Source organism: Enhydra lutris, unplaced genomic scaffold (genome assembly GCF_002288905.1).
Source record: "Enhydra lutris kenyoni isolate GAN:26980312 unplaced genomic scaffold, ASM228890v2 scaffoldscaffold8, whole genome shotgun sequence".
Taxonomy (NCBI): domain Eukaryota; kingdom Metazoa; phylum Chordata; class Mammalia; order Carnivora; family Mustelidae; genus Enhydra; species Enhydra lutris.
The window spans coordinates 19,395,422-19,410,006 of record NW_019154092.1 but is presented as its reverse complement, the minus strand read 5'-3'; the positions used below and the strand labels follow the sequence as shown (position 1 = coordinate 19,410,006).

The following is a 14,585-nucleotide window of genomic DNA, read 5'->3' as shown; positions in this document are numbered from 1 at the left end:
ATGCAAAAAAAAAAAAAAGAATTCTCAAAATGCTCGAATAACAACCTCCGTTGTTAGAATGTTTATCGCTTTCATTCATTCAGATATTAAAAATTAGCTTACTAGTCATGATATAGTGTATATATGAAAATGTATACCTGTAAAATCAAATACATATATATATATTACATACTAAGTAAATGGTTAAAACTGAAGCGGAGGGAAGTTGTGCAAATCTATTGTTTAAGGGAAAAAGAGGGACTAGAAAAAAAATAAAAACAAGCAATTAAAATGTAGACTTGTCTCAATACTTTTTAAATAACCAAGAAAAACACTCATTCATCACTTGTAGTGTAATGGACATCATTACCATAGGTTTACTGAAAAGTACAAAAATTTGAAACTAGAGCTATAAATTCACATTTTAAAATTGAAATTACTATACGACATCCAGGACCAACTTCAGGGAAAAGCAAATACAGGTGCCATTTGGTACCTGTAGCCCTTCTCCATACATGCCCTGACTTTGCCAACTATGGGCCCAGTTTTACTGATGGCTTTCCACAGCAAAACAATTTTTGTTCCTCTTAAAAAGGAGAAAAGAAAAAAATCTGGCAAACCTACTTCCTAGGCTTAGGCACCCAGTAAGAGTAATACCCATCACACACTAGGCTCTGCTTAGCCCATGCTAAGTAACACAGGAACCCATCTGTGCCTCCCAGCAGCAATGACAAGTCACACAGAGAAGTCAGCAGAGACTGGACAGTAGTGAGAACACAGGAGCGGGGAGAAGGCTGGAGCGGGGAGCACACAGCCATGCAGTGGGGAGGAGCAAAGGCGGCAGAGAGAAGATTCCTTCTATGGTCTGGCTGAGCTTTTTGCTTCCGCAGTCCCAAAGAGCACAGGGGCACCCCATTCTGACGCACCCCACGTACCACCAAAGGTGTCGAACTCCACGGCTAGGTCAAGTTAGGCCATAACAGCAGGAAATCATGAAACCATGACAGCAAGGGTCATCAAGGGTCAGGACGGGGTGGCTGTGTCGAAGACCATCCCCCCAACCCCCCAGAGGCACTCCAAATTGTCCTGGGCGCACGTAAACAGTTGTTCATGAGATTAAAGAGAGCGGGCAAGTGCACAGGATTTGAAAATAACGTGTGCAGAAAATGGAAACTAACCAGCACGGACTGAGCTTGTCACCCTGTGACAGCAAGCTTATACAAAAGCAGCTGTTCAAATTATTTTGTGGATTGACTCACTGAACAAACTTTGTGTCCCATGAAGCATCTGCCAGAGTTAAGGCCTGCAGACATGTTCTGTCAGTATTTGTTGATAAAAAGATCTCGGGGGTCCTATCTCTAGCCTAAATGCTTACTGAAAATTAAAAAGAAAAGAAAATTAAAAACGAAAAAAAATTCTCTGCAAGCAGATGTGTCAGCAGAGCCCGTGTTTTTCAGCAACCAGGTCTGGGGCGTTAGAGGCCTTAAGGGAAGCCTCCGACCAGAGTGATAAAACCCCTCTGGGCTGTCCCTCCCCTACAAAGCCTTCCCCACCTCACCCCCACCTCTGACAGCTTCCTTGGGGTCGCCTGGGAAGACAAATGAAATGCTGGTGTCTGGGCACTGTGAGGGTGATACCAGTAATATTCCAAGCTAGCCCCAAATCCTTTCCTCTTCTGGGCCTTTGGGAAGGACCAAACAGAAACAACCGGTACTTTCCTTGGCCCTGAGGCTACAGCGCACTCATCAGCAACAGAAACAGATCTTTTGGTTTTTTTTTTTTTTTTTTTTTTTTTTTGAAAACCAAGCATCAGTTAGGCAAGCAAGCTGCTTCACGGTTAAGTAGTCCTAACATCCACCACCCACACTCAGATCACACTCTTCCCCCCTGGAAGAGCCGGAATGCTTGCCAAGAACTGTGTCATGCCAGCTACGCACCTCTCCAAACTGCCTCTAGAAGGGTCTGATGGCTGTGGCGTCCTCTTCTCTAGGAGCATCCCAGCAGCCGTGAATAACTACTCACAGGAATGAACCGTGGCACAGACTAAAACCAACCCCAATTAAGTGTCTGAGGTTGGGGGCGGGGGGGTCATCAGGTTAGCTAAAAGTGAAGCTCTTTTGTTTTAAAATAAAAAATGTACTGGGCGCCTGGGTGGCTCAGTGGGTTAAGCCGCTGCCTTCGGCTCAGGTCATGATCTCAGGGTCCTGGGATCGAGTCCCGCATCGGGCTCTCTGCTCAGCAGGGAGCCTGCTTCCCTCTCTTTCTCTCTCTCTCTGCCTGCCTCTCCGTCTACTTGTGATCTCTCTCTGTCAAATAAATAAATAAAATCTTTAAAAGAAAAAAAAATGTACTAAAATGGCTGGCTTACTTTTACATTTCTATCAAACAGCTCTGAAATGCAAGTTAGGGCATTCATTGATCTGGGGGAGTAACCAGAGAATTCTAAATAATGCCCAGTGCTAAGGTGCCTTATTGCTGTGCTGCACACAATTACAAATTCTGGCTCTCACCCCGGGTGGCAAATTTGTTCAACACTGAACCTAGTCTCTTCATGTTCAGAGTTATTCAAAATATATAATGCCTGCCCTTTAAGAAATAGGCATTTAATGGGGCACCTGGGTGACTGAATTGGCTAAGCGGCCAACTCTTGGTTTCCACTCAGGTCATGATCTCAGGGTCATGAGTTCAAGCCCCACATCAGGCTCCATGCTCGGCGGGGAATCTGCTTGAGATTCTCTCTTTCCCTCTGCCCCTCCCCTACTCATTCTCATTCTCTCTCTCTCTCAAAATAAATAAATCTTTAAAAAGAAAAGGACATTTAAGAAAACACTGACCCAGTAATTCAACTTCCATGAAAAAATGGTCACTGAAGTGAGAAGGCTTAGTCAGCTTAAAATGCTTTTAGACAGTGCGATTCTGTCCTGCACAAACCCAAGGGAGCAGAGGAACTTTAGTAAACTAAACTTCCTTCCCTATGTGGAAGACCATAACCCTGAGAGACCGGGCTGCACAGGAAACTGATCGGAACTATGTTTCTAAGAGTAAGGGGGAAAATGGGAGACACAGGACGGAAGGCTCACAAGCCTGACTCCAAAGAAAAACCGTTTCAAGATAATGAGGAAAAAACCAGTTCAGACATAAGTATAAATAATTCAGATCCTGGTGAGCTTTTTGTACTATGTTTCAATTATAAATCACCAGTAGAGTCTCTAAAATACAACTTCCACATGTAAAGGTGAGAAGTCCTCGGCTTTAAGGAGGCACTTCATGAGAGAAAGGAATTTTTCACGAAGTAATATATACTCTGTTGCCCACAACAACAACAATAATAAATTAATGAACAAATCATCCCTGTGCTCACAAAAGCATTCCTGGGCAAAAATCTTCAGATGCACCCATGGCAGTTCCTGGGGCCTGACTTCTAGAATCAACTGTGCTACAGGGCACCCAGTTAACTGGGGGACTGAGGTCATGGATACCTTGCTATGATTCCCTGCAAGCTGCTGGTGCACCTGGCATAATGACCACCTGCTTCCATGGTACGATTTTTTTAATCATATAAATACTTTTCACTTCAAATCCTCATGCCCCCAGGCAAGCAAGCAGGCAGACACACACACACACACACACACACACATACACACACACACACACGAAGAAAAAAAGAAAAAAGAGATATAAAGGAGAAGCAGAGACCCTCCAAAGACCAGGTGTGTTCTGATTCTAGAAGGAGACAGCCTGGCCTCGTTCACTGCATGAGCCTGGGAAGTTCCTTGAAACCCTCCTCGATCCCTTTTTCTTTTCTTTTTTTTTTTTTTTTTTAAAGATTTATTTGACAGACAGAGATTACAAGTAGGCAGAGAGGCAGGTGGGGGTTGGGGGGGTGGGGAGAAGCAGGGTCCTTGCTGAGCAGAGAGCTCGATGTAGGGCTCGATCCCAGGACCCCAAAACCATGACCTGAGCTGAAGGCAGAGGCTTTAACCCACTGAGCCACCCAGGCGCCCCTGGATCCCTTTTTCTATGAAATGCAGATGACATTTTATATCTATGTCCTAGGTTTGCTCTGGGGATTAAATGGGATATCACGAATAAAGCGCCTGGCAGAGGACCGGCCCAAAGGAAGCCCATGAAAAGGCAACAAAAGCTACTACTGTTTCGAAGCTGATGGCGTCCTTGACATTTCACCCAATAACTTGTGCATAAATCAGTCGTTAACCAAAACGAAAATTTAGAAACAGATTATCAGTCACCCCAGCAAAAAAAAAAAAAAAAAAAAAAAAAGGATCATATCTTGTGTTCTTCACGGAAGACATGTGCTATGCTCCTGTGTCTTCGGCTGAGAGCACACCAAACTCGTCTCATTACCCACGAGAGTGCTCACCCATGCCCCGCCCACGTCTCCCCAACAGAAGGTTACTGACTAACATCCTGGGTTCCTGGAAGAGGCTTTTGTAGCAACAAGGCGGTGAAAAGCACAAGAACAAAACGTTCCTTGGCCCAGTGACATTTGGGCTCGTTCTGATAGGAGCCCCCGGGGGAGCGTTGCAGAGCCGCTCCACAGAAGGCTTTATGTAAAAACAGGAGGAAGGCACGGTACCTCTAATCGTTGTATGCGTCCCTTGAAAAACATGAAGAGGGAGGAATTTGGATAAGCAGCTTCTTTTTTGAGAAGAATTTCCTTGGCTTCATCCAGGCCTGCTTTGTTATCACTGCCATCCAAGGCAAAAAACGGGCGGACTACAGTATGATACCAGAGCAGAGCCAATCTAAAGAAGAGGGAGAGAAACATTGAGCAAGACTTTTCATATAGCGGTTCCACTTTTTAAAAACTTCAGAACACCGTCCTTCCAAAGGCTTACTGCGCAGTCTTTGAAGAAATAAATTCAGAGTATCTTTCCCCGTATTAATTTTATCAATATTTGGAAAACTGAAACTTTGGCACAGCATATATATAGATCAGCACACTCCCATCAGGTGAGAGGAGAACAATAGGATAAAAGCATTTAGCTTGTCCGAGGCTTCCAGATGGCTCTTGAAGGTATGGACTGACGTAAATCTCTAAATTCTCCAATTCACTCATCAATACACCAGTCAGAAACAGTAACTGGTTATCATGAATTTACTGTCCCCTCATAATAAAAGCATTACTTTTTTGCGAAAGAAAATGCTGTTTTCTCCTGTGTTTGCAAAGTTAGAGTGTAAGCCTCAGAATCCAAATTTAAATATGGGAAACACAAACACAAATTCTATTCGAATGGGTTAAAATAATTGAGAGAACAGAAAAAAGGCTCTTTCTCTGGCCTTTGAGGCTGCTCAATTTAAAAAAACAATTATTTAAAAGTCCCTTACTTCAAACTCATCCTTTCAAGAAAAATACCATGTTAAATAAACTCGGTAAATAAAATAGATTCATTAGACTCTGCTTTAATGAACAAAAATCTTGTACCAACACATGAAATATTTTTCTTAAATGTACACTTCTAGCGTTGTTTATAAAATTGGTTCTTTTCTGGAGATCAGACTTATTTACATTACTAATTCATTTCTTTCCAGTACTAAGATATAAATAAGCAAATTATCACATGTTACAAAAATGTTAAACCAAATTAATGAAATACCACTGTTTATGCAATTTAATGACTTTGGGGAGGCACATTTTCAAAATGAAAATTTAATGATATTTTTATAGCTACCAACTGATTAAGAGTGAATATCCAAATTCCTCAACACTGATAGGAGTTAATACAGAGCTCACTAAAGTTCTCTGTGGCATCAACATTTTTTGAAAAAACTGGTAAGTAGTGTAATGTCAATGGACATTTAGTGTCTGATAAAATTACTCAAATTGCACATGGTAGATATTTACCAGACTGGAAAAAAAATCATAGTTTTTAACTGATGGAGGAATGGGTGAATCCTTGCTCTGGATAGTTATACCAGCTTCTCCACATTCCTGTGTAAATAAATCTCATTTCGGTTTACTCAACAGAACTCAATTTAGTTGACCAGCACAAAATATCCAAGCCACATAGGAAAGACTAATGAACCAACCAGGATCAAAGAAAATTACCCAGTATCAAGGTTCTCCGTAAGGATAAAAATTTCAGACTCACTGAAATTCTTATTCCTTAAAAATTCAAAAATTAGGATCAGGAATCTCAGTGACTGTGATCAAGGTCACAAAAACGCCTTATCAAATCATTGGAGGTTGAAAATAGGCGATCATTTTACCTGTTTAAAATAATACAAGACTCGGGAGAGTCAAGAACAATGTCCTGCTCTCTAACATCCGCTCCAAAGTCAGCTTACAAATAACCACCAGAAATGTAGTTCTTGGCGTTGCATTAAAAGACATAAGGCGTGGCATCATGTCAACCAACCAAGCTATTTACCTGCAGTTTCCTTTAAAGGCTTTGATTGTCGTTTACTTACTTTCAACACTATATTATCTACCAAAGCATTGCAATACAGCTACTCACGTAGCTAAAGGGGCCTTCATGTCCTTACTTTCGCTTGCATACATCAGTGAAGAAAGCCCTTGCAGGCGGTCTCCAGGAAAACCCAGCAGGTTGATGATTTTGAGCAGGTTGGGGGGCACCATGGATATGCAAAGGTGAAAAAGGCCATATCCAAAGCTAACAGCACCTTTCAGTCTGTTTAGAGACTCCTCAGACACCCCTTCAGCCACAATGTGATTATCATTTGCAGCGTCAGAAGTCAAAGGCTCTTCAGTTAGCTTCTTCTGATACAGCTCCTGAAGGGCATTGATGTCCAGATAGCATTTATTATAAATCTTCCAGGCTTTCCTAAGGATCCACCCACCTTTTATATAGGCTACAGAGAAGGGAAGAAAGCAGGAGAAAAACAAGCATTCAAAATAATTTTACTGTAATGATAAGGGACATTGAAGAATGACCTGAAATTCAAGCAAAAATGACCATCATCTCCCATTGCACCTTGTTTTCTGCGGAGGGCTCCTTATTTGCTGCCCTTTACTACACTGGATGACCACTCGGCAAGAACCACGTATTTTTCCTCACCGTTCTACCAAGTCCCTCGTACATGAGCTGGGACGTAGTAGCTGACACTCGCTGCAAGGCTCAGTGCGTGACTGCCAGCACGCAAGCGTCACGTGAACCTGACTTTTGTTCCACACGCTCCGTGAAACACGGACCTCCACCGCGTTTCTGAACTACCACGGCAACTTTGCCGATAAACCTCTTTCAGGACTCCTCATGTTTGTCTACTCTGTGTCTCATTCCTCCAGAAGTTTTAAGTCTAATTCACTGCTAAAAGTACACCCGAGCATCAAGCATGGCAACTTGCCAAAAAAATAAAACAAACCAACAAAAAGGATGAATCTGTACTTACTGGGTGAACAAATGGGCAGTTCACTAAGGTATAAGTCATTGGTGTTCAATGCAGCAATGCAAACCATCCCCCATTCATCTGTGTCTAATGCCTACTGCGTGGCTTCAGCTCACCTTACTAGGATGCCAATATTTGGTCTATGAGGATGATGCTCAGCCCCTACCCCCGCCTACATGCAGAAAGATCCAGGGAAGGCAGGTGGCAGAAAGAAGCTATGTCACACCAGAGGTGAGAAGATGTTATTTATGAAGCTGCTTCCATTATTTCCTGTCAGACCAATTTTTAACACAGTCCTCATCTCTGAAAGAGATTTCACAGACACAACATGGGATCTGCCCAGTTCCAGGGCCCACTAGCCCCTCTCACACAAGCCCACGGGTCCTGCCTCACCCTCTTCTCCTGTGAACACTTACACATCTTCTGATGGGAGAGGGAAGGGGGAGCTGACTTATCTGTGCTTATCTGAGTGTATCACCGCCATACTTCTCAGCAAAAGTCTTCTATAAGGGATTTTCTACAGAAAAGAGCTGATAGGCTCAGCCCGGTTACCAATAAGGCACCAGTCATCTGACCCCAGTGCACCAGGAAAACAAGATGAGCTGTCCTGGGCTTCTGGGCCCTTTAGAACAGTGGAAAAAGAAGTTCGTAAGAAGTTATTTTTAAACTACAGAAAATATGTAACATAAAATCTGACTTTAAAAAGTCTAATCCGAAAGTGATCTAAGAACACATGGTCTATACAGAAAAGAGCCATCAGAGCAGGCCTACTGCTAACCTTTGAAAGGCCCACTTATAAGATTGGCCCACGGCTGGGGCTGTGAACTTGGACTTGGGAGGGTTTCCAGCACTCTCAGAAAGGATAAGAGTGGCTCACTGTGCCTGCCACCCGGCTTACAGAAGTAGTATGTTTTACGTTGAACACCTGCTTTCCCCCTGGGGGCCTGGAATTTGGGCACGTGCAAGACAGGGTGTATCTACGCATGGTCAGCCCCCAACAAAAGTCTGGGTGCTGGGTCCCTAACAAGCTTCCCAACTGATAACAAACCTCACTGGCCAGAGAATTAAGCATGTCCTATGCGACTCCACTGGGAGAAAATTTGGGGTCGCTTGTGCCTGGGTCTTCCTGGACTTCATCCCATGCACTGTTTCCCTTTGGTCATTTTGCTTTGTATCTTTTGCTGTAACAACTCACAGCCATGAGCTTGATTATATACAGAGCCTTCCTGGGAAATCACTGCATCTGAGGGTCTTAAGGACCCCCGATCCATGGAATCAAGCTAATATTTTACTTCACTGTATCCATTTCTTGACAAATGATAACCACATCTCCTATGGGATGACCATTCAAAACACAACCAATCCATAAGTTCCAAGTTCTAGATTGTTACCATCCTGTAGAGTAAGTCCACTTAAAAGAATAGTTACTGTAAGAGAGGATGAACAAACAAAACGAAAGCTTTATTTTTAAGGAAACTATTTTTATAACTTTATAGTTATAAAAGTAATACACATTTGAAACAACTCATTTAGTTCAATTTAGAAAAAAAAAAATTTTTTTTTTTTTTTAACCAACTGAGCCACCCAAGCACTCCAATGTAACAAAAATACTTACTGAACAAATATTACATTTCAGGCACAGTTCTAGGAGAATCAAAGGGAAGTAAAATACAGATCCCACCTATCAGAGGCACAATGACTCTTCCCTTCTAAATGGAAGTACCGCAAGAAAATGAAAGGTCGGAGAAAACCCTGAAACCTACGGATTAACAAAGCACTCTGGTTGATCCTATACGCCCACAAACAGGATACTCAGTTAGGATACAAAAAGCCCAAGGTTGAATGGAAAAACAGAAAAAGAAAAAAGGAACACAAAACCAACTGGGATCTAATAAAAAGGAAAACACTGGCTACAGATTTAAAAAATGAAAAAAAAAAAGAAAATGTGCAAAACCCTAAAACTGTTCATTAACTATTGTGTTCCTATTATGTGCCTAGCACCTTGCCTGGCAACTGAGGGATATAAAAGAACCAGAAGACATAATCTCAGCCCTTCGAATGCCCACAATAGAACTGAAAAATAGAACAAATGAAAAAAAAAGTGCATAACATAAGATTATATATAGCTCTATGTGCTTGTTTACGTGCCCCACTGGGGTCATATGGAGAAAAATGAAAACAAATCATGTTGAGATGATGGGTGAGTTGTTCCTTATTTCCTTTTTGTCACTAAACTTTTCTATGTAATAAATATATAAATGAATTACTGCAGAATAAGTATTGTAGGATTTCAGTAGAAAACTTCACTCCTTCCTCCCCCCAGGCCTAACTGGAAATCTTAAGAAAAATGGTTAATTCCATTTTCTCCTGCATTTCTGGGCTGCTGTAGCTTCACTCAGGAAGCAGAGCTTCCATCTTGGGAAAGGTAGCATTCCAGGAGCGAGGAACACAACTGTGGGAGTCTGAAGGAGCAGGTGGGCAAGCCGTTCAGAGCCAGAGTCAAACAGGGGACACAGAGACCAAAGGGGACAGGGATGGTGTACGTGGGTTACAGGGCCCCCTGATGTCCCACTAAGGGCCTGCACAGAAGCAGCAGGCTACTTTTAGGACAAGGGGGAGGAGACCACCCATGTTAGGGAAATGCACTGTAGTAATCCAGATCTCAGGTGAAGAGTTGTAGCGAAGGATGGTAGGAATGGAAACAAACGTCAAAATCCATCAGTGCCAACTGCACAGACCCAGTCAACAAAAAAAATGACAATGGTAAAAACCCTGTTTTTGTAAAGTAAAACATAATTCAACAGGTCTTTCATTTCCTGCCTAAGAGAGGAGTTTAGGCATCCGTTTAAAAGCATATATTAAAATATGTAGTAACAAGTTTTAATGCCTTCAGAACCCAAAGTTTTGACTAAGTCAAAGACCATAATTTGTGCAAGACAAAGTTAATGAGAAAGATGTAGAGGCAGATTTTGTCTTTGCTACTCTCTGAGCTCATGGCAGAGAAACAGCTTCCCCAGGACTCTCACCCTACTTCCCTGTCCCCAGTGCTGGAACCAAAACATGTAGGCACAGCCAGACTGGGTCTAGAGAACAAAGGCCCAGTGAGGAGCCGGCAGAGCCGGCCACATGCTCCACGGAGACCGCAATGCAGTTCCCGCTGGAGGGACCCCCAGCCGCCCTGAAGCTACAGCAATGCAGCTCATGAGCACACATTTTCCCAAAAGGCACAGAAACCGTACTGAACCGTACCACATCCTGCACAGCCCTCCCTATGGCTCCTCCAAAAGGTCAAATATAAATCATTCAACCACTGCTCTCGGTGCCTCTGAAGGAAGACACACACAAGCAGAAAACCACAAACCATTTGCCTTCCCCTATTCAGACCAGCCTCGGTCAGCTGGGTGTAGCGAGAGAGGAAAGTTGGTCCCCATTAAGGGAAGGGTGGCACGGGGGGTGGCGGGAGGCAGGCAGCGGGAGTCCTTCCCAGGAAAGGGCAAGAATTGTCTAGAAAGTGAAAATACCAAGTCATACCAATTGATGTTGGGATACATCTTAGAGATTTTTCAGCATGGGATCATAACTGGTGGGACCCCCTACCACGGCATTCTGTCGGTTCACTTATCCTATGTGAGGCTGTTTAAAAATGGTTTTGTTTTCACTTCCAAAATACTTCTAAAAGACTCACTTTTCCAGGCTCAACTCTTCTTGGGGTTCAGCGGTGTGCCGCTCCTTCCTGAATGGCATCACCCTTCCTTCGCCCCTTCAATTCACACATGACACACCCACCGTGTGCGAGGGAACAGCACAGCGGGTGCCAAGGACATAGAGGGAGGAAAGGGACTTCCGTTCTTCTTACCCTGCTCAGGATCTTGCTTGCTCTGCCCCAGGCAGTTTCCCGGCTGCTCACGCCCTGTGCGCCTGATCCGTGACTGACTTACACGTCCGGTGGGTAGAGTATCCCCTGAATTAGAAAGGACGCGCTCCTCTCTCCCCTACCAAGCCAGATGTCCCCTCAGGGAAAGAGCTGCATCCCACTCCTCTCTAGAGCCCTGGCACCCATCACCCTACAGTGCGGGGGGCAAAGCAGGGGCTCCGTAAGCGTGGGCAAAAAAGCAGGCAGACATCACTGCTGCCCTCAAGATTTCAGTCAAATACTGTGGACAGACACGTGCCCGAAATTTTGTGCTGCTTTGTGACGAACTCTCTGACTGGGCACAGAAGTCACGTAGGAGAGCAAAGGGCAGATGACGAAGTGAGGAAAGAAGGCTGGAAGGAAGCTGGCCTGGGACGTCCCTGGAGAGGCAAGAGAACCATAAAGGGGCTGAGGGTCTTCCACACTGAGAGGGCAGCAAGCACAGAGGAAGGGGGCAGCACAGGGCATTCAGGGAAGCGCCGGGAGCTCAGCTTAGCAGGCTGCTGGGAAGGCAGGCAGGTTCGTACAGGCCACCTGAGGAAGGAATTCAAACTTTCCCTGCAGGAGATGTAGAAGAGCCAAGTGCTTAAAGCACAGGTCTAACGAGTTTTAGGAAGATGGCTCCCAGGGCAACACAGAGAATGGGGTCTGGAGAAGCAGGGGACTCAACAGTAGGCTGTCCCCCGTGCCAGGGGCTAGGGCCATAGGATACGAGCAACCACGGCTGGGTTTCTGGGCCTCTCGGAGGGCAGAGGCCCGTGGAACCAGGCTAAGGTGACGGGGAAAATGGTGAGGACACTAGGAATTCAGGTATGAAACAAGAAACCCAGGGCTCAGGCCCGGGTTCTGTCCTCACTAACAAGGTCTGTCAACTCAGCCTCATCGAAGTCACGCAGCCTCAACTGCCTCACCCGTGAAAGAAAGCAAACTCAGCTGAGGAAAATTTATCAAGCCTCTATTATGCCAAGAACACAGAGGTGAGTACAACATAGGGCCTATCCTCAAGTCTAAAAGGAAGGAAAGGGGGTGGCTGGGTGGCTTGGTGGGTTAAGCTGCTGCCTTCAGCCCCTGTCATGATCTCAGGGTCCTGGGATCGAGCCCTGCATTGGGTTCTCTGCTCAGCAGGGAGCCTGCTTCCTCCTCTCTCTCTGCCTGCCTCTCTGCCTACTTGTGATCTCTCTCTGTCAAATAAATAAGTAAAATCTTTAAAATAAATAAAAAAATAAAATAAAAGGAAGGAAAGGAAACAAAATAAGGTGGCAAGTACCATAAAACAGGTTTTAAAAATAGCTTCTTTGTGTTATGAAAGTAATGAATATCTGCTCATTGGGGAAAAAAAAAAACGAGACAAGCAGCCCTGGATAACAGAGTCCATTAAAAAGGTATTTATAAAGTAGTATATAAAAGGAAGAGAGATGATGGGATAATCCATTACAAAGAAGTTCAAATGGGAGAAAACACAAGAGTTCTTTTAAAGTATGAAGCATTTAAAAATTCAGATTCATCCCTACTTGGAGCTCAGATGAGTGTGTGCACACACCCCGCCCCCACTCCAGCACCACCAACTCGAGGTGGGGGAGGGGCACTATAACAAATATCTCCAAGAAGGCAGCTTTTCCGCAAGAAAATTATCCATCAAAAAAGTTTTCTAAGAGGAGTGCCTGGGTGGCTCAGTGGGTTGAAGCCTCTGCCTTCAGCTCAGGTCATGTTCTCAGGGTCCTGGGATCAAGCCAGGCCTCAGGCTCCCTGCTCAGGGGGGAGCCTACTTCTCCCTCTCCTTTTGCTCCTTGGCTCATGCTCTCTCTCAAATGAATAAATAAAAGCTTTAAAAAAAAAAAAATGGATTCCAACAAGGTAAGTTTTTTATAGTTTAGTAACCCAGTGGGCTTCTAAAAGGCTATTGAAGAACATTTTTGGTTGTCTGAAACAAATAAGGAGATATTCATAAAGCAAATGACCACTGTGTCCATTTATGTCTGTCAGAATTTCATTTCAATATCAGTATCTGTTCAATAAATTATATGGCTTTAGGCAAAACGGAGAGCACTGTTCAAAATCTGTGATAAATGGGATTAAATAATTGATTAATATCAACCTAGTAGGAGAATGGGAAAAGGCAAAGGCGGCAATTTATGAAAGAAATACAGTTTATTAATAAAATATAAAAATACATTGACCTAATAACCAGAAAAGAAAAAAAAAAAAGGCAAAGCAAAGAACACCTAAATGTCCAAAAGTAATTGGTTAAATAAATCATGGTACATTCATATGAAAAACTAGTGTTACTATTTAATAGTTTGAAACTGAGTAACAGGGAAATATGTAAACATGTAAAATACAATCTAAGGGAAATATGTAAAATACAATCTAAGAGGGAAAAGTTGGGTACAAAGCACTATAGATTCCATTTTATAAAAGAAGTATGGAGAAATACAGAACATTAAAGAGTGATTTCTCCAAGTGGTAAGATAAGACACGACTTGCTTTTCTTTTTCACCCTTCTCTATTTTCCAAGTTTTCTGTAACAATGCTCAGTAATTTTTAACCAGGATAATGATTTTAGAAATAAACAGCATGAATCGATATCTCTGTTTCATGAGGGTAAGGAGCATTGCCTGTGCTGCTCACGTAGCACAGCGTTTATCAGCACATCATATGTATTCATTAATTACTTGTCAAACAGACCCATGAATGAGCCAATAAAGGATATACCAACTTTTGGAAATTTTATACACTTCCAGACTAACAAAAGAGTTATAAGATTAACACAAAGAATTCCCAGATGCCCTTTACCCCGATTCCCCAAACATTATACTACACTGGATTTATCCTTCTCTCTAGACAGGTATTTTCTCCTAATGGCTAAAATTAGCTCCTCTAAAAAGTCCTTCTTTTTTTTTTTTTTTTTAAGATTTTATTTATTTATTTGACAGAGAGAAATCACAAGTAAGCAGAGAGGCAGGCAGAGAGAGAGGAGGAAGCAGGCTCCCTGCTGAGCAGAAAGCCCGATGTGGGGCTCGAACCCAGGACCTGGGATCATGACCTGAGCCGAAGGCAGCGGCTTAACCCACTGAGCCACCCAGGCGCCCCGTAAAAAGTCCTTCTTGAGTGTCAGAAAAAAGGAAGTACAAGATCACAGAAAATGCCAGAGCTCCTATCTTGACCTGAGAAGTCTAACAGCTCTGCTGCTTTTAATATAGATATGAATGGAGGGCTTCAAGTGGGGGGATTTGTACTGATGTATCCCAGAAATTTCACACGAGCTATGAGCCCTCAACCATGTAAGTATCAGGCAAGTCCCAAGAGGAGGATTAGAGAGAAAAAC

The 14,585-nt window shown here is 43.4% G+C and overlaps 1 protein-coding gene across 1 annotated transcript in view; it reads right to left on the bottom strand.

The window, feature by feature from the left end:
* The window catches only part of LOC111142398 (tetratricopeptide repeat domain 39C), a 102,406-nt gene that overhangs the window by 38,464 nt on the left and 49,357 nt on the right, over positions 1-14,585 (bottom strand). Inside the window, exons 5-6 of the mRNA XM_022495458.1 lie at positions 6,459-6,813; positions 4,577-4,745 (exon numbers count right to left, since the gene is read on the bottom strand). Of these exons, the coding sequence (XP_022351166.1) occupies positions 4,577-4,745; positions 6,459-6,813 (524 nt within the window). The remainder of the gene's footprint in view (positions 1-4,576; positions 4,746-6,458; positions 6,814-14,585) is intronic.